We start from the raw sequence: 19,844 nt of genomic DNA on the forward strand, positions 1-19,844 counted from the left end.
AGAGGGAGGGAGAAGCTGCCCACAGCCTTACATTGGTCTTCTGCCTTGTCTTTCCAACAAGCCTACCTTTCACTTCAGAATCATTCTTAATGTTGCTTAATGTTGCTTTTTCAGTTGAACAGCATTCAATCTGTAGTCACTGCCCCAGCTACTGGAAAGTTTCTTCTCCCACATCTTGAACCTCTTTATGCCTTCTGACACATGTCTGATGCTCTGAGGTGAAGACCGTGAGCCTCGTGGGACACAGCCTGCGAGGGGCAGAGCAGGGGATGATGGTGGCTTCATATCAGCTTCTTGAGCCTGAGACCCACAAGGCCAAGCCAAAGATTGGTAACAGGAGCTTATCAGGAAGTAAATGAGTCTTTCCACTGAATTCTGAAACCCTTCATCTAGGACCAAAGCCAAGGGTCCCTTGGGGTTTCGGGGTCCAGGATGAGGTCCAGGATGAGGTCCAGCTCAAGGCTGCTTAGGGCACAGTTTATGTCACCAGAGCCTCAGTATGTGATTTCTGGCCCATGGTGATTGCTGTCAGACGATATGCTTTTCCTGTGAGAAAGCCTCCAGATGCTATTTCCTCAATTTCACTTTGAAACCTTGGGCCAAGTCATGAAGAGGACAGGCCATAAATCCTTATAGAAGAATGAGGGATACACCTTCCACAGAGTGTGGAGATAAGTGACGAATGAAACCCAAATGGTTGTGACGTTACGTTAGCAAAGGTTTATTGTTAAATACTTAATAATGTTAACTGTAGGGAAACCTCTGGTTTCCTGAAATGGCGAGACTATCTGTTTAGACAATCCCATTTTTGACATAATTGTCCGGCGCGGAAGTGGAGTCTTGCTCGGGCCTTTGGGACACCTTATTGTCATTCACGGCTGAGTCTGTGCTCTCCTCTGGCAGGGAGGCCTTGTTCCTTTTGGCGAACGCCTGGCTGATTTCCACAAGGGTTCTGTTCTTCGTCTCAGGCAGGACAAAATAGAAATAGATAGCACCCAAGAGGCAGACTGCAGCAAAAACCAGGAAACAGTAGGTGTCCAGACTTTTCTGTGGAGAGACAAGGAACGTCAAGGAGACGATCACAAATCTGGCTGTGAAAACATCTCTCAACAGACTGTTTTTAATAATTTTTAAAAAATCTGTATTTCTGAGACAGAGCACAAGCAGGGGAGGGGCAGAGAGAGAGGGAGACACAGAATGCGAAGTAGGCTCCGGGCTCTGAGCTGTCAGCACAGACCCGAATGTGGGGTTCGAACTCATGAACTGTGAGATCATGACCTGGGCTGAAGTCAGATACTTAACCAACTGAGCCACCCAGGTGCCCCAGAAAGGATATTTTAAATGACTAGTCAATCTTTGCAATAGATATGTAAACAGGGCCGCTGGTTCCTGCTATGGACATGAGCCGCCCTGCCTGCAGCTGTGAGTGCTTATGGAACTAATACTGGCATCAGAACTGAACCACGTTTGTTGAGGATTCTGGGCCAGACCTTGAGCTGAGATCTTTGCACTCAGGGGATGAAGCGTCTTGCCCAAGGTCTCCCATGTGGTTGACCTTGGCTGCCAGTCCAACCTCTGATTCTTAACCACTTTGCAAACTGGCTCCTGGTGGCCAGGATTTGCAGGCATGGCACATCTTATACCTCCGGGACCAGCTTCCTAAGCCACAGCTGGCCGATGCGCGTGGTAAGCTGTCTGAGCCTCTCATGTCTGAAAATGCCTTCCCCCCCACACCCCATACATGAAGGTATGGACTTCTGATTTCAAAATAGTTTCCTCTCAAGAATTTGAAGACAGTGTCCCTTACTCTACAGGTAGAGTCTTCCTCAGAAGAAGAATGATGTCCCCTGATGGTCATTTCTTTTCAGGTTATCTGAGTTTTCCCCATGGGACTTTGAGGGTTTTCTTTTTAGCTCCAGTATTTTTTTAATGTTTATTTATTTAGAGAGAGACAGAGATAGAGCGACCGAGCAGGGGAGGGGCAGAGAGAGGAGACAGAATCCCAAGCAGGCTCCCTGCTGTCAGTGCAGACCCTGATGTGGGGCTTGATCTCATGAATCTCGTGAAATCAGGACTTGAGCTGAAATCAAGAATTAGATGGTTAACCCGACTGAGCCCTGCAGGTGCTCCTGAAAGCACTGACTTAGTAAGAGTATGTTGACTGAGCAGATGAAGGAATGAAGTGGGAGCACTTTCCTGGAGAAGCATGAAGGGACAAACGATGGTCCAAGTTAGACTTTCACGATGTGACCAAACAGAACCCACCACGACCCGTGGGATGCTGGTTCACAGGCGATGCACACCAGGCTCCCAGGCGAGTCAGAGCTGGGCTGCCACTTAAACACTGATGGGGAGTCAAGTCCCTGCCAGCTGTACCTCCAGCTCTATGGACAGCTTAACAAGTCAAGGCTGTCGGACCGTTAGGATGTCTCCAGGGGAAGCCGAAGGCAGCCGGACCTCACTGGTGCCGTACATCTCTGCCGTGTGTGCTGGCTCCCAAGTGACTGTCCTATGTACCCTTCGGATCTTGTTGGAGTTGCTGCCTCACGGCATTTCAGCTTCACACGCCCGGCTGGAAGCCACATTAACGACCCTGTAGGCGCCCCCGGCTCGGCCTTCCCTCCATGGCAGGCCTGCTCTTCGTCACCGGTTCTCAGACACGTACTATCTTCCCTTGGCCAAGACGGACACCTGACTCACCTCTGACTGCTTCCCCTGCCTCTATCTGTCTCTGCTACTAAGTCCTGATGACTTTACCCTGAAACATACTTTTTTTTGAAAAAATATAAGCTTTTCTTTAAAAAATCCGGATGGAATTTAGATATCATAACTTGCACAGATTGTAAGTGTAGAGTTCAGCAAGTCTGGATAAAAGTACTGTCCTGTGTAACTAAGAGCTCCATCAAGATGCAAAACATTTCCACCTCTCCAGAAAGTTCCTTGTGCCACTTTCTAGTCAGTGCCTCCTGTCTCCCAGCCACCTCCGTGCCGTCCCCAACACATACAGTTGACCACTGTTCTGGTGTCTGTCACTGTACCCTCCGTTTCTCCTGCCTCTCTCCTGAATCTAGTGGCTACCAGAGTTCTTTTAAAGTCACAAAATGAGGGGCGCCTGGGTGGCTCAGACAGTTGAGTGTCCAACTACCGCTCAGGTCATGATCTTGCAGTTCATGAGTTCAAGCCCCACGTTGGGCTCTGTGCTGACAGCTCAGAGGCTGAAGACTGCTTTGGATTCTGTGTCTCTCTTCCTGCCCTTCCCCTGCTCACACTCTGTCTCTCTCTCAAAAATAAACATTAAAAAAAATTTAAAGTCACAAAATGGTTCATGTCTTAAAACCACGCAATGGCTTCCCAGGGTCCTTCGGAAAAACCCCAAATCTGTATCATGCCCTCAGGACCTGGGCAGATTTGGCCTCCACCCCTCTCCCCTCCCCCACAACTACCTTTGATGCCCCACATCCCTTGACTTCCTGCTCTGGGCCTGTGCAGGGCCTCTGCCAGCCTCTTCCTGCTCCCTGCCACCCCCACCCCCACTGACTCCCTCAATCTCAGCTTGAGAGGTCCCTGCACTGGTCAGCCCAGTGAGGCTCCACTTTACCTGCTTCCATGAAACCCAGACCTACACCTGATCCCATGAGGGTCATCTCTGTTCTCTCTGAAATGTTAGGGCAGGACTGTGCCCCCACACCAGTGCCAGTGGGGAAGGAGCGAGTGAAATATTCCCTCCTCCTTCCTCTAGACCCAAGGATAGCAGCTGGACCCTCCGGAGAAGCGAGGGGGCAGTTTCATTTGCTTTCAGATCCCACGATCCTGGATCCATGTCAGCTTCCTCCTCACACTGCATAGGCATTCGGGATATGACCCAATACTTTTCAAGTTGAAAAGAATCATATTCTCCCTTCCAGATTTTACTGAACTCAAACGAAATTCTGTAACTCCATTGGAATCAAGCAGGCATACATTTGCATGCAATCTTCTCCAAACCAGAAAATACTGGTGCCTACGGCAGAGGCTGAGTGGTCTGCAGGCTTTTATAACCAGCAACCAAAGGGACACGCTGATGCTGACCATAGCAAAGGCCCCAGGAAAAGGCAGCCTGTGGCTAAGGACAGGGAAACAGAGAGTGATTATTAATGCCCCCAGGGATCAAGGCAACCCACGCCATCCACCATATCTAGAACATTCTGCACGAAGGGGCAGCGTGGGTGGCAGAGAAGGGGGAGGAGGGAAGAAGGCAAGCTCAGAGAGGTAACTTGTCCTGGATGGCTCAGTGAGTTCAGGACGGTGTAAATTTCCAGCACTCATCATGAATTGCTCTTTCTTTCTCTTCTCCTCCTTCAAGTGAACCTAGGACCACACAGCAGGAAGCAACCTTTACAGTACTAATAATGACCACGATGGCAGCGGCCCTGTGTCCATGGGCAGACACTGTGCTCAAGAGCTGACTTCACTTCTGTTTCGGGGGCCCTGTGGCCAGACTTGGGCAATTCTTGTTACATGGGCATCAAAATGATAGCAATCAAAATTGGACAAATTTGACCAGCATGCTCTTCACCTAACTGCTGATGGGTATGGTCAGCCTTCAAGGTCACGGTCGGGATTCAAGACCCGGCCTCAAAGTCTGTACAGTTTCTCCGGATTCTCGTTTATATCTAACGTAGTGCCCGGCAAATCAGGGCAATAGGAGCAGCAGACAACTACAGCGGCCACCGTTCACTAGCTTGATCTGTACTGGAGGTGGTACTGGCGGTCCAGCGTCTGCCTCAGGCTGGGAGTCCCCAGACACACAGCCTGATGCTGGGGTGTCAATGCAAGTGGCCTCTCTAGGAGATGACCCAGGGAGCACGGGGAGGGGAGGGACTGATTTGGGGGTAGGGTGACCAACTCTCTCGGGCTGCTCAGAACCAAGCAGCTTTCTGGGACACGAGACTCACAGGGACAGTCCTGTGGTGGGTTGGACTGTGTCCCCCAAAGGATATGGTGAAATCCTCATGCCAGGGCCTGTGATGGTGGTGCTGTTTAGAAACCATCTTTGCAGCTGTGATTGGGTTAAAGTGAGGTCGTACGAGACTATGGTGGGGCTCCAATCTGATCAGTGCTATCCTTACAGATGAGGCCTGGAGGCACACAGGGAAGAGGAAGGCCAGGTGCCCAGCGAGGTAGAGACTGGGGTAATTAATGTGGCTACAAACCAAGGAGCCCTGAAAACCTCCGGCAGCTCAGAGAAGGCACAGACACACCCGTCAGCACAGCTTTCAGGAGAGAGCAGCCCTGCCGGCCTCTGACCATGAGCTTCCAGCCTCTGGAACTGCACGAGAGTAAATTTCTATCCAGGCAAACTGCTAAGTTTGTGGTACTTGGTTGTGGCTGCTCTGGAACTGACACAGGAGGGGACGTGTCCAGCTGGAACTCAGTGCTTCCTGGGGCCCCCGGGAGACATGGGGCGCACAGCAGAGTCCCCCCACACAGGCGAGGAGGGGGGAGCTGAGTATTCACCGCCCCCCCCCCCCCCCACTGGCTGTGGGCTGCCCCGTCTGCCTGTTCCTCCCACAGGCTGAGAGCGAGCCCCAGCGGGGGGCAGAGGTGGGCTGGTGACAGGATTCTCAGGGTTGTTTGTGGAGAAGGTCATGGTGAGTGGGTGTGGGCGGGGCCCCCGCAACAGCTGTCCCAGGTCCCAGAACCGTAGCTCATCCTAGCCCAAGGAGGTGATGATAGCATCACCTCTGACCAGGCACTACTGGCACTTCCCTGGCAGGAGCTCCCTCGGCCCTCCCGTGACCCATGGGGTCTATTGTAGACGGGGGCGTCAGGGTGAGCCAGTGATCCCAGCCTGGGCAGTGCCAGTGTCTGCTCAGAACTTCTGCAGACTCCATGCTCCATTGGTGAGGCAAGAGCGAGGGACTTTCCATTTTAGAGATTGGGAAACTGAGGCTTGGAGCGGTCAAGGACCTGGCCCAGGATCCCCCGCGAATGCATATGACACAGTGAAGTTGTGAGTCACGTCAGTGTCTGAGCTGTGCTGGTTCTGATATTCGCTCTCTGGGGGAGCTCCTTGCAGGTCCCTGCTCGGGAGCTGGGATACGTTCGCCACTGACACATTTTGGAAAGCATGAAAACCTCGAGATGCTTGAAAATTTGCACTTGGTGGCTGGTGTGTGCCACAGTGTGTCTACCACCAGGATTCACAGAAGTCCGAAACCCTGCAACTCAGAATGGGACTGTTTGCGGAGGTAGGGTCTTTAAGGAGTGGATCAAGCTACAGTGAAGTTGGATGATGGGCCCTGACCCAATCTGATGGGTGTCCTTAGGAGATTGGGACAGAGGAATGACCACGTGAAGACACGGGGACAAGATGGCCGTCTACACGCCAAGGGGAGAGGCCTCAGAGGCCATCGATGTTGCCAAGACCTCTCTCTCTCTCAGACTTCCAGCCTCCGGAACTATGAGAAAACAAACGTCTGTTGTTGAAGCCCCTGTCCGGCTGTGGCACCCGGGCAGACTAAGGCAGGCTACTGACCGGCTGAGATAGTTTCCGGAAGGGCGGTGCGATGGAGGTGGTCATTTGTGGAGTCCTCAGTGGAGAAGGACCCGCACAGGAGCGTCGGGGTGGTGGGGGTGCGAACCTCAACGTGTAAGTCCTGCCTTTGTCTAGTGTAGCCGTCACGGCCAACAGCAGCCCCCCCGAGCCCGGCCTCTGCCCCGACAAGTCCTGTCCTCGTCACCTTCCCCGAACTGGGTCAGGGGGCCTACCTTTCACAGAATCTAAATGTGGCCACCCGGCCAGCGTCTCCAGCAAGGCCATTCCCCTCAAGTCGATGCTCACACCTTCCACGTTTCTGAGTGATCCTCAAAACCCAGAGGCCCCAGAGACACCCTGGCTGGCAGGAGCTCTGTTTTGGAGGGAATTTGCCTTAAAAATACCCACGGGCATAAGGAAATGCTCCTGATATCATGGCAGGTGAGAAAAGCAAAAGAACAAAAAAAAAAATTGGTTCCTATTTTTATAAATATGAAAAATTACGTATATTTGGAAGACAGGAAGGAAACAGTGTCATTAACCCATTAACATGCCTGGTTTCACTGCTTTACAGTCTCTACAGTGAGCCTGAATTGTTTATAATTAGAATCCCCTCAATTTTACAGGAAGAAAGGAACAGGAAGAAGAGGAGGAGGAGGAGGGGAGAAGTGGGAGGAGGAGGAATAAACAGAAGGAGAGGAAGAGGAAGATGAACAGGTCTCAGTGACTGTCCCCAGCAGAGAACTGGCCCTTGTGTTCTACCCTCTTAGAGGGACCCACACAGTGGTCCCCAAACCCCGGCTGAGCGAACGACCCCTACAACGGCTGTGTTAGGGCTCCTGAGAAAATGTACGTAAAAGATCAGGTCTGGGGCTTGGCACTAAAGAGCAGAAAGATGCACAGTGAAATGCTGATACTATGGGGACAATGTCATTAATTTGCTGTGTTACTGTGGTGCCCCAAGAGGCGAGGCGGGGGGCGGATACTTCCTCAGGCTCCCCCCAGCCCTGCCCTGCCCGGTGGGGAGTTACAAGTACTGTGTGTCAGCTGACTTACTAATGACCTCCCTCCCTTTCCTTCTATTGCCCTTTCCAGTTCCACTCCGCCCCCAGGAACAGGGCACCCCCTCATCTCCTGACCGACCCTCGCTGCTGGCCTGTGGAATGTTTCTCTCTCGTTTGTATTTGTTTCTTCCCTTCTTATCCTCAGTGCTGCTCTCATTCCTCTGCCCTGCTGTGCCCTTCTCCCATCTCTGGGCAAGCTCCTGCTTGTTTGATAAATGTTCTCGAATCCACCTGTCCTTTCTCTATCTCCGTCCTGTATCTTTCCATCAGTCTGTATGTCTATCGTCTATCGATCTATCGACCTCTTAAAAAATTTTTTTAACATTTATTCATTTTTGAGAGTGAGAGAGACAGAGTGTGAGTAGGGGAGGGGCAGAGAGAAAGGGAGATACAGAATCTGAAGCAGGCTCCAGAGCCCGATGTGTGGCTCGAACTCACAGACTACGAGATCATGACCTGAGCTGAAGGGGGGTGCTTAACCGACTGAGCCACCCAGGTATCCAACCGACTGAGTCACCCAGGCACCCCTCCATCTATCTCTAATCTGGCTTTATCTTTGTGAAATCTGTAGTGTCTTTATATGCGTGTTTATGCAAATTTACATCATTTACTTAAATGGTATCTGGCTATAGTCTTCACTCTGCACTTGACCTCTCTCAGCACTGGGTTTAGGTCTGTAAGTGCTGTGGGAGAAGATGTAGCTCACTGCTTCCCGCTGCAGCAGAAGTGTGATGTGCCTCTGCTAATGTTGACACCTTCCCTGAGGACGTCACCCTAGTTACGTCCAGCTCCTCATCACCATGGACAGCGCTATAGCTGAGATTCTTGGGCATCTACCTGACGGACCTTTGCAAAAATTTCTCTGGGATATGTAATTAGGGGTGGAAACTGGGGTCACAGGGTATATGGATGCTTTAATATAATTGTCAAAAACTGGCCCCACTGGTCCATGAAGGTGCCCATTTCATTATGTCTTTGCCAATGGTTGGCATTCTCCAGATTTGTAATTTCGATAACTGGACAAATAGCCATGCTTCTCCTTTGGTGTTGCCCTTTCTCATTCTCTACTCACCTTCTCAGTGGGACTCCTGCCTTTATTGTTGGCTTGTAGGACTTCCTTAGTATTCCAGCCATCAAGCCCCTTGACCGAGCTCTTCCTCACAGGGATCAGGTCCTTCCTTTTATTATAACCGAATCTGTCCCCTTTCTCTGCATTGTGCTTTTAGGGGTCTTGCCCTTCCCCGTCTGAGTCTCACAGATACCTTCCTACTTTGTCTTCTGTTTCATTTTTCATTTTTCACATTTGGTTCTTGACTCTATCTGGAGTCATTTCATGCATCTTCTCTGTTTATTCCCTGCCCTCTCTCTTTCCTTTTCTTTTTTTAAGTTTGAAAGTTCTTGCTTTCCCAAAGGGTTCAACAGGTCAAATAAAAATATTTAGAAATTACTGATCTATAAAATACCCTCTCTGTGAACAGGAAGGAAAAGAGGACTTGATAGATTTTTAAGATTCTGCTGTGAATTTCTGACTGTGAGGCCTGCATCACACCCACGGATGTCCTTCCTGGGGCCAGACTGATGATCAACCAGGACTTCCACTAACTGGGATGACGGAGAATAGGAAAGAGCTGCACTGAGCTCTAAGGGTCAGGCTTTAGGAGGAAAGAAGTCCTGGCCATCACATGGCCCTTCTCCTCTGAATAAAGTCTTCATGTCCCCTCCTGCCAACAGCCTTGTTTAAAGTGTAGAGATCTTGCAACAATGTGGATGGAACTGGAGGGTATTATGCTAAGTGAAATAAGTCAGTCAGAGAAAGAGAGACATCATATGTTCTCACTCATATGTGGAAGCTGAGAAACTTAACAGGAGACCATGGGGGAAGGGAAAGAAAAAAATATATAGTTACAAACAAAGAGGGAGGCAAACCATAAGAGACTTTTAAATAGAGACGAAACTGAGGGTTGAGGGGGATGGGGAGTTAGTGGGGAGGGGGAAACGGGTGATGGACACTGAAGAGGGTATTTGTTGGGAGGAGCACTGGGTGTTACATGTAAGGGGTGAATCACGGGAATCTACTCCCAGAGCCAAGAGCACACCATACACACCATATGTTAGCTAACTTGACAATAAATTATATTAACTTTTTAAAAAATAAATGTGGATTATTGGAATAAAAGAAAATAAAAAGAAGTTAATTGTAGAGGTCTTTCTGGGACCAGTTCAGAGGTATCTGGGCCATGAGCACAACATGGAAGGCTGTGCTGCTGGTCGGCTGGCACTGACTGTCATTGCAGGAGATGAAGAACGAGAGTGTGTGAGCTACCCTGTCACCTGCTTAGCTGGCTGCCCAGCTGGGTGCTGCCTGGCGAGCGATTCCCTCCCTGCTCGGTGAAATGGATTTACTCTCTTCCTGACCCATCCCTCCTCTTGCCCATCGTCCTGGCCCAAATGTGAGCATCGCTTCTCTTGCAGATGACGGGAAGTCCCAGCCACCAGGCCTCCCTGCCTACAATGTGCCCCCTCCAGTGCAGCCTCCACACAGCCAGAAGGGTCTTCACAAAACACAACTCCAGTCGCTCATTCCACTGCCACCTTAGTGTCCTTCACTGTTTCCTCAGCACCTATATCAGGGGTGCTCATGTAGGAAAACATAGGAAAATACTGATAATTCTACTCCCTCCCCCGCCAACTCAGAATCTCAGTGAGGGGGGTGACAGATCCCAGACATCATCATTTATCTTAAATTTCCCCGACGTGAACTTCGTGGGGTTCCAGGACTAAGAACCTGTCATCTAGAAGATCAAGTGCGAATTCCCCAACAGAGCACTCAAGTCCCATAGGGCCTACCCAACTGTCACTGAACAAGTATCAAATGCCTCACATAAAAGCCAGGCATGCAGGTAATATTTGTGGTCCATGTATGAGTGTCCAGTGTGTCTCCTGTTCCTGGGCTCATCCAGGCTCCTCCGTAATCTGCCAGGGGCCCTGCACCCCAGAGCTGTCCCACGTGCTGCCCCCTGGGGGTCTCAGGACCATCCTGTGCTCAGTCGGTGTGGAGGGGTGGGGGGCAGGAGGCACAGACTCAGCACCACATCTGCCTGGCTTCTGGGTAGCCCTGACCAGGTTCTGCTTCCCAGACCCGCCCACACTTTCTGCCCCCAATATCCTGGGCCCCGCTATCCTGGGAACGTCGACTTACATGGAAAATGGAAGCTGCAGATATGATTAAGATTCTGAGATGGGGAGAAGATCCTGGGTCACATGGGTGGACCCTAACTGCAGTCAGAGTGTCCTTTTAATAGGGACGCAGAGGCAGATATGACATAGAAGGTGAAGGCCAAGTGACCACTGTGGCGAGACGCTCCCCTGTGGGCTCTGCAGGTGGACGAAGGGGCCGGGGGCCAAGGGTGCAGCTGAGAAAGGCAAGGCAGCATCTCGGGGGCCTCCGGATAGAGCGTGGCCCTGCCCATAGCTTCGCGTCAGTGGAAGCTGACCTAGACCTCTGGCCTCCAGAACTGCAGAGAAGACACTTCCCTTGTTTTGAGCCTCCTCACCACCATTTGTGGTGTTTGTTACAGCGGCCCTAGGAGACACACACACGCCTCATCCCTCAATTCTGGGGTTCCATCTCACTGTCTGCAGCCCCCTCGGGGACCCCTGAGGTCCCACCTCCCCAAACTCGCCGGCCGGCCTGCACCTGTTGTCTCTGCCATGGCCTGTCCCTGCTGTGACCGGCCAAGCCTGATGCCTTCTAAGAATCCCAGGATATAATCTCGCAGCGGCCCCGTGAGCAGGTTTTGTGGGTCCCCTCAATATGCACGTGAGGAACAGAGGGCTGGAGAAACCCGGGAACCTGCCCAAGGCCACACAGCTTATGGGGAGCAGAGCGGGGACATCAGCCCAGGCGCTCCGACTACAAAAGCCTTGAACCCTCGGCCGTAGGCTCTGTGTTTACTGAGCGCTACAAACAGAACTCCTAAAATGATCACTGTCCTGCCGGAGATGGGGTGCTGCTCAGTCAGCACTGAAGAGGCACAGCCCTTGGGGGGCAGCCCGGGAGCTCGAGGCGGTGAGAGAGGTCGCCCTGTAGGCTGTACAGAACATGTACGCATTGTGACGTCAGCGAGGGCTGGCCACTGGCTACCATCCCAGGGGCTTCCTGCAGAAATTCTCTGGTCAGATGTGTTCACCCCGCTCACCAGCTCCTCCCCAAATAGTCTACCCCAGGTCATTCTACATAAAAGGATGTGCTTAAGGAATTTTATATGAACACGTAGAGCCCCAGGAGGCGTCATGTTCAAGGCTGGCCTAGCACTTCTCACCCTCTGGATAGGAGACACCGGGTAAGATTTGTGACTCTCTGGGGGACACTATATAGTGTGGTGGTTAAGGATGCACACCCAGGAGCTGCTTCAATGCCACTTCTACTGTTGGTTCGCTGGGCCACCCTGGGTAAGTGATTTAACCTTTCTGTGTCTGTGAAATGGGGCCATAATGGCACTCGCTTCATCTTGTGGGATTAAATGGATTACAATATATAAGTGCATGGAACAGACCCAGGTGCATAGTAATTGTTCAATCAATGTTAGCGATGTGGTCAGTCTTGGTGGCTTCCCACTGTGTTAGAGTCCTGCGGCTGCTGTAACAAATTACCAAAAATGTGGTGTCTTAAAAGAACAGAAATGTATTCTCTCATAGCTCTGGAGGCCAGAAGCCCCAAATCGGTGCCACTGGGCTGAAGTCGTTTCCCCTGGAGGCTCTCGGGGAGAATCTGCTCCCTGCCTCCCTCAGCTCCGGCAGCCGCTGGCGCTCCTTGCTGTGGTCACGTCACTCCAATCTGCCTCCGTGGTCACATTTCATACGCTTCTTCTGGGTCAAATCTCCTTCTCAAAGGCACCCCCGAGATTCCACTGGGCCCACCCTGCTAACCCAGGATCGTCTCCTCCTCTCAAGGGCCTTAACTTAGTCACTTCTAGGACGATTTTTCCATATAGGATAGCATTAGAGGTTCCGGGGATTAGGATCTGATATCTTTGGGGGCTGTTACCCAACACAGCACAGCTGTGTTTATATTCCTAGCCCCCGTCTGATTTGCCCCGGGTCTGGGTTGGGAACAGGCTGCCGGAACCAGGGGACTTGGGCTCACATCCTGAACCTGTCTGTTGGTAGCTGGATGACTGAGGACAAATCACAGATGCGGCTCAGCACCGCCACCTCCCCACGGGACACAGCGCTCCCGTCAGCTCTACATGTGTGAGAGGTGAGGGACAATCCCATGCACCAGCTTCCAGCGTCTGCTGCCAGGGAACCCAGCCCCAGACAGCGTGGGATCTCGTGTTAGTCGTGCAGCAAACCCGCGGACCGTCACAAATCTGAGACAGGGCTAGACAGGTTTAGGTTTGAACGTTGGCCCTACTCTTTGGTAACAGTGTGGTCATACACACCTAGAGTGTCATGTGCCCTCTGGTGACAGATGTCACCTCCCACTCTGCCGTCATTTGGTCATGGCCAGGACTTGTGCCACACATCTGGCTATAACACAGTTTAGTGTCTGGCCTGTAGGCACAGGTCGCCTTGCTCTGGGAATAGACACAGAAGTTCACACTCACAGACCTGCCATCTTGGCCAGTACAAGGGAATGATGGTGTCACCTCCTTCAGGGACCCTGGGACCCCTGTTTCCAGAGGACTCCAGGTGAGGGTCTGACGACCGCCCGACAGAGGTGTGGTCTGGTGCGTTCACTGGGGGCTCCCCTGCTTCCCTGTCACACTTCAATTCCTCCTTCACGCAGCCCATCAGCTTTTCCTGACCTTGCCGCACTGAGCCGGTGTGTTTCTGCAGAGGGGGCCCTCCTCCTCGGCTCCCCCAGACTGCCTACCCATGTCCCTTGTGTGACTGCAGACACTGCCGGGCAAGGGCAAGGTCAAGGTCAGGTGGTCTCTCTCTGATGTGGGAGCCACACATCTATCTAGATCTACCCCCAAAATGCCAAGGGCAGTGACAAGGTTTGAGCCCAAACGCCTCTCAGGAAATGGATCAGAGACACCTGCCTCCCGGGCCCTCCCCAGCCACTCGTCTTTCTGTGCAGCCCCCGCGCTCCTCTCTGCCTTGTCCCAAGTGCCAACACCTTAGCCCGTAAGGAGTGGAGCCCACAGCTCTCCTGTGACTCCTGTGCCCCGGACACGTCTGAGAGGAGACTGCTGGTCTGGGCGTTCTAAGACAGGCATGCAGACTTGTGTCATTTCTGCGGGGCGCCCTCAGCTCTGTGGGCAGGTGGCATCCTTCTTGGCCCTGAGCCTTTACCCTCGGCCCTGGCGTCATTCTTCTGCTCCAGGCCGGGCTCTGAGCGGCCCTCAGGCTGACTTTCTCTGTGAAATGTGGCCGGAGATCATCCCGATAGCGTGAGCGGATGCATTTTCAATCACAGTGACAGTCTCAGCAGGCTCGGGGGCTCCCCCGGGATGCTTGCAGGCGGGGTCCTCTAACCACTGGGAGTCCTGGGCTTGTTTTACCCTCAGACACTCTAGTCCATCATGACAGGGTGGCCCGGATGAGCTGGGGCCCCAGAACCCTCTCAGGCTCCCGGGCACCCAGCTGGAAGCCAGCCAGTTAGAATGAACATGATCCCCTAAATCTGTGGTCAAGACTCTCAGAAACTGTGTTACTGTGAATGGAGTTTGACACACACCAAAGCCCTGTGGGTAGAGGCAGGGCACACGAGGGTGACATCCACGGGTGGGACCATGTTCTTCCTCCCATTGGTACAGGGGGGACTCCAGTGTTCTCGGCCCGCTGAGCCTGACTTTCCTCCTCAGAGAGTGGACTATGGCCATTATTACGGAAGGACAGATTTCTGGCTCTTCCCCTCTGGACATAAGGTGCTTCGCGTTTCCCCTGGGGTGAACCTTGTGACCGTGAGGCTTTCACTCACCGGCATTTGCGTGGTGGCAGTGTGCGTCACTGCCGGGAGAGGCTTCAGTGGACAGGAGAGACCTGTCACATGCCTTCACCTGCAGGGGCTGTTGCTGCAGGGGGAGAAGCTTGAGTCGGGAGGCTCTGGGGCAGAATCTCTAGCCACCCCCCCCCACCTCACCCCCTGCAATGAACACCTAGCATGAACTAGTTGTCGTCCTGGGAGGGTGAAAGCCCCCAACACTTGGGCACTGTTTCTTCCTGCAGCAAACCCAACCCCTCCTGACTGCCAGGTGCATGCAGTGGGGTGACTGCACACGTGACCTGCTCTGTCATGGTCACTGTCCTCTCCTGCACCCTGTCCCCGACATGCCATGCAGCTGAGTAGGCTGAACCAGCCCGTGCTTCAGGAACCCGGCACAAGCCTGGCCCCTACACACCGCGTCTGCGGGGGCATCTCAAGGGAGAGGCGGCGCTGCGTCTCTGTCTGGGAGAAGCTGTGGACGGGCCACGGTTCGCCAGAAGAACAACATGAGATAAAGGTCAGATGGGTCCGATCAGCTGGAGACGCCCTGAGGCGCAGCCTGTGTGGGGACGTAGGTGCACGCAAGTGCGTGCCTGTGCATGCGCGTGGGTGTGTTTCAACATAAATTAACTCCTCAAGCACAGCTCAAACGCACTTGTAGGATGGAATCACCAGCTGTATAACCAAGGGCTCCTTCGTCCCCTTGTCTTACAGGCGAGAATGAGGGACTGGGCTCAAGTCTGGCGCTGTCATTTCCCAGGGGGTGCCTTTGGGGAGCTCCAGGCCGCCGGTCTGCACAAGGGAGATGCGAGGGCAGGATCTTCCAGCACCGACAGGGGTTGGCTGGGGCCTGGCACACGGCAGGCTCCCAGCAAACCCGGGTGTTACAGAGGCACGTCTGTGCCTTCAATCACGAAACGTGGTGGGAAAGTGAGGGGGCGGGTTTTGAGGGGGGTCTTTCACTGCCCCCCCACCCCAAACTGCTCAGAAGACAGTGACCTACTTCCCAGACACAGGAAACCTGAGTGGTGGGCCAGGGGAAGGCTCTAGAATTTCTCCACTTACATTGCAGGGGTGGTGGGGGGATCCGAGTGGACAGAGAAGTGGCTTGAAGTTAATTTTCCCCACAATAACGAGTATTTTACTGACCCCTGGCTCTGCTGGCTCTGAACCAAACAGGAAAAAGCCATTTAAGGTTCAAAGTCCATTGAAAAGACAACTTGTTATGTTCTGGCCGCGCCCTGGCGAAGGTGCCCGAGGTCGGGAGGAAAGGGGGTGGGGCCCAGGGGGCCCGCCCAGCACACACGCTTCAGAGGCAGGGGCCTTGTACCTCAGGTGCAGTGGACGATGCTTTAAAAGTCACACAGCGAGTCAGCCTCTCAGTCTGAGACTAGAGAATTGTAGACAATGTCCACCAGTTAGAGGCCACAGGACAGAGGGACGAGGCTGGATGGTGACTGCAGGACCTCGGTCATCTGCCCCCTGAGCCTCAGCCGCTCTGCAGTAAAGTGGGAAGGACAGGAGTCCCCAGCTCAGGGCTGTGGGAGCGTGCCATGAGCACAGCAAAAGCCGTGTGCAGGGGACCTGTAACCGTGGATGCAGGAGTAACCATCATGTGGGCCTGTGGCCAGCCCGGCTGACCTTGGACTGAGTCGGGCTTACAGCACGGCTCTGGGATGTGCCGGGCTTGGTCCTAATCAATTAATAAGCAAAGTATTAACTGAAGGGGAGGGGGCGAGGTTTGAAATGGCCCCTGGGAATCAATGGTGGTTCTTCCTCAGGGACATCTGATGGTTTCTCACCTTCACTGATGGTATCACTTCTGTCATGGGCAGCATGGAGCCCTGCGGGCATTAGAGCAGAGGACCTTGACCCTCTCTGGCATGCAGTTGGGCCCCTGGCTCTGTGCAGAACACCTGTGAAGTCCTTGTCTTTTGGGTCCCTGCCCCCAGAGAATTCTGATCTCATTTCTTATCTCTGCCATCTTCCTGGCTCACTCTGTTCCAGCCACACTGGCCTCTGCTGTTCCTTACACAGGCCAAGCATGGCCATGCCTCAGGACCCTTGCACTTGCTGTTTCTCTGCCTGGACCTCTCCATTCCTGGGCTGCTTCACTTCACTCAGGTCTCTGCCCAGGTGTCACCTCCCTCGAGAGGCCTTCCCTGACTGTTGCATCTAAAATAGCACGTCTGCTTCTGCTGCTTCCCTTTGCGGCTCCAGGACCACAGGGCACAGGTTTTTGTGCCCACTCTGCCCCCATCGCCTGAAACTGTGCCTGGTACAGAGTAGGGGCTCACTAAATATGTGCTGAATAAATGAATGAGTCGACCTACACAGAAAGAACTTGTATCCATTTCCTGATGAGCATTTTCCTGTCCGTCACGGTCACCCTGGGGACAGTGACGCCGTCAGCTTGGTTATGATGACAACGAGGCTGCTGGATACACGGCACGGTGCAGTGTGCACTGTCACCATCGCAGGACCCTGTCCAGCACCGTGACAAGCACAGCGCACAAACGGCATCTTGTGGGCTAGAGCCTTTGGGCGGTCATACCTGAATGAACGGGAAGAGGAGCCCCACGACGAAGTTGGAGAGCCAGTTGACGGTGCCCGCAATGATGAAGGCCGCCGGCCGCTGCGGCTGCTGGAAGAACTCGCCGGTCAAGATGAACGGGATGCCCCCTGCGGTGGCAGAGCGAGGGCACAGGGTTAATCACACCGACAAGGTCTAAGGTTGTGCGGCCAGCACCCATCCCTGTATGGCAGGAGCCAGCTCTGCCTGGGTGACGGGCAGCTTCGGGAATGCGTGCCGGAGTCAGCCCGGAGCTCCTCGGAGTACACAAACTGCCTCTCTGACCCGGCACATCCCAACGAGAGTGGACCGACCCTCCTAGCTCTCCAAACAACCTCTGAATCAAGCCATAATCCACCACTGAATGAGTACAATAGGTACCAATTTGATTCACAAGGCAAGTGACACTCACTGGTATATTGTGTCAGGCAGGCATTGGCTCCCATATTGCTTGGGAGAGAAACCTGAAGCTCAGAGGTTACCTGACTTACTCAAGGTCACCAGCTCCTGAACAGCAGAGCCAGAACTCAGGCTTGGGACTCACCCTCCACAGGCCAGCACTTCCCCGCTGCGAATCCTTGCCTGATGGGATGGAAGCCCTCACTCAACTGGCGAGCCATTCGTCTTCCTGATCTCCCCATGACTGGATGTCTGGTGGGTCCCAATCCCAAGTCACCCTGGCAGCAGAATGTGACTCACTGGTATTAAGGGAGGACAGTTCTTTAACTTGAGGACTATAATGTGCAATTGCGGGGTGTTTGTCACCCCTCACCTCCTGGATGCCCAGAGCTCCCCAAAGGGCTTCCACCCATTTCCAAATGTCCTTGGGGTGTCATGCATAGCTGAGCATCTCCAAAATCTGCACCCTACTCTTCCTGAACTCGGAGAGATCTGGGATTGAGCCTTGTGCCCAGACCCACGACCTGGGGCTCAGCATGGCCACTGGGGTCCTGTTTGCACCACCCCCAAATGCAGTCCCCTCTCTGCCAATCAGAGCTACATGCTGGTGGTGTACAGACAAGGGTAGCACCAGGGGACTGCCCGAGGGACCTTTGCCAGACTCTAGGAAGACACTCAAGGGCTCCATGACTGTTGACTGTGCGGGAGCTGGTCCTACAGTGGACCATGTCCTGCTCCCTTGGGAGTCCCTCATCTGGAAGGGGGGCAAGATGACTTGTTTATCAAAAAGGAAGTGAATGAATGAATAAGTAATTACGACATGCGCTAAGCATGGAGGGAACTCACTCAGCAAATGGAGAGAGCCTGTATTCATAGTGGTCAAGGAGGGCTCTCTGGGAGATGATGGCTGAGATGTGACTTGAAGAAGGAGGTAACAGCTTGCTAAGATTTGGGGAAGACTGCCAGGCAGAGATGGGAGGACAGAGACTCCGGAGGGTAGCAGGGATTGGGTTAAGGTCTAGAGGAGAGGCCATTCTATTGAGGGAGGGGACCGAAGAATGGCATTAAGCAGGGAAAGGCAAGCAGAGCCAATTAAGCAGCCTCTTGTAGATCAAGGAGAGGGTCTGCTCTTGAAGAAAACCAGTGCGGGGCTTTGAGTAGGGGCTGATGTGTCCACCTGCATTTCGTAGAGATTATAGCTGTTTAGAGAGGGGACTGGGAGTGGAGTAGTGGTAGGAGGCTGCTGGGCAGTGCAGAAGGGAGGCCATGGTTATCTAGAGGGCTTGCATGGTGCCAGTGGGGAGGCAGATGGAAGGAAGTGGCAGAATTCAGAGACTCCACCCCATGGAGGCAAAACTTTCAGTGTGAGTATTACAAACAACCATATACTGATCATCAAGTTCAACCAAGAAACCCAAGGTCACAGAGCCAGGACATAAGCCTGTCTCTCCACAGTGTTCACTGTTATCACCCCCTATTCTGCCAGCAAACCTTGGACTTCAGCACATCAAAGTAATTCAGAAAGGACCAGCCCCACATCTCCCTCATTAGACTATGAGCCCTTAAGGGCAGACAGTATCCCCATTTGCCTGGCATCTCGGGCAGAGAGTAGATGTGTGATCAATATTTACTTACTTGTGTCAGAAACTCAAATTTGGTTTTGAAAAGATTTGATATATTGTTTACTCCAGAGAAAGTAGACTTTCCATATCTTAAAGGTAGCTATCAAAATGTGTGAGAACAATGGTCACACATTGAAATGTGCTAAAACCAACCTTTAGGGCTTAGCAAGCAGAATATTGCCTCCTTGAAAGTCTGCATCACACACCTAGTTGTTGCTGTGGCTAATGACACTGTGGGCCTTGCAGCATATCCTTGGGGGTCAGTTCACAGCTATTATGAAGTCTGAACAGGGTTGAGGGCTGGCATTTCACCTACCCTGACTTTCCTGGGTGTGTTCTGGAAGCACCTGTGGATAGCTCGATTAACATTCCTGATGCTGGTACATCAGCTTACAGAGAGCAGGGAATGTTGAAACACCTGCCTAGCCGTGTGTCACTTTTTCTCTTCAGGGCTTGGCCACACAACTTGTTGATTGATGATGGCCCTCACTCCTCACACAGGACCTAGGATACATATACTAGGTGCTAGGTAAAGGTCTGTGGGATCCACGAGGAATGATGCAGACACTGTGAAGTTCACAGCACATCTACATTGGGTCTCTTCTCTCCTCCCTTCAGGCTACCTCTGAGGGCAAATATAAGAAACCATAAGAATTTTGTACAGCCTGTTTTGCTGATTGGTTTTCATTTCCATGATCTCCCTTGAATCTACCAACCAGGTGGTGAAGCACAG

General features: G+C 52.8%; 1 protein-coding gene across 3 annotated transcripts in view; it reads right to left on the reverse strand.

The window, feature by feature from the left end:
- Positions 1-700: 700 nt before the first annotated feature.
- SLC2A9 (solute carrier family 2 member 9) overlaps positions 701-19,844 on the reverse strand; it is a 241,274-nt gene continuing 222,130 nt past the window's right edge. For all 3 annotated transcript variants that reach the window (XM_039248991.1, XM_039248989.1, XM_039248988.1), the window contains 2 exons: positions 17,073-17,200; positions 701-1,047 (listed from right to left, as the gene is read on the reverse strand). In XM_039248991.1, the coding sequence (XP_039104922.1) occupies positions 793-1,047; positions 17,073-17,200 (383 nt within the window). In that variant the 3' untranslated portion in view covers positions 701-792. The remainder of the gene's footprint in view (positions 1,048-17,072; positions 17,201-19,844) is intronic.

This window comes from Hyaena hyaena, unplaced genomic scaffold, assembly GCF_003009895.1.
Source record: "Hyaena hyaena isolate Hyena2069 unplaced genomic scaffold, ASM300989v1 scaffold_328, whole genome shotgun sequence".
Taxonomy (NCBI): Eukaryota; Metazoa; Chordata; class Mammalia; order Carnivora; family Hyaenidae; genus Hyaena; species Hyaena hyaena.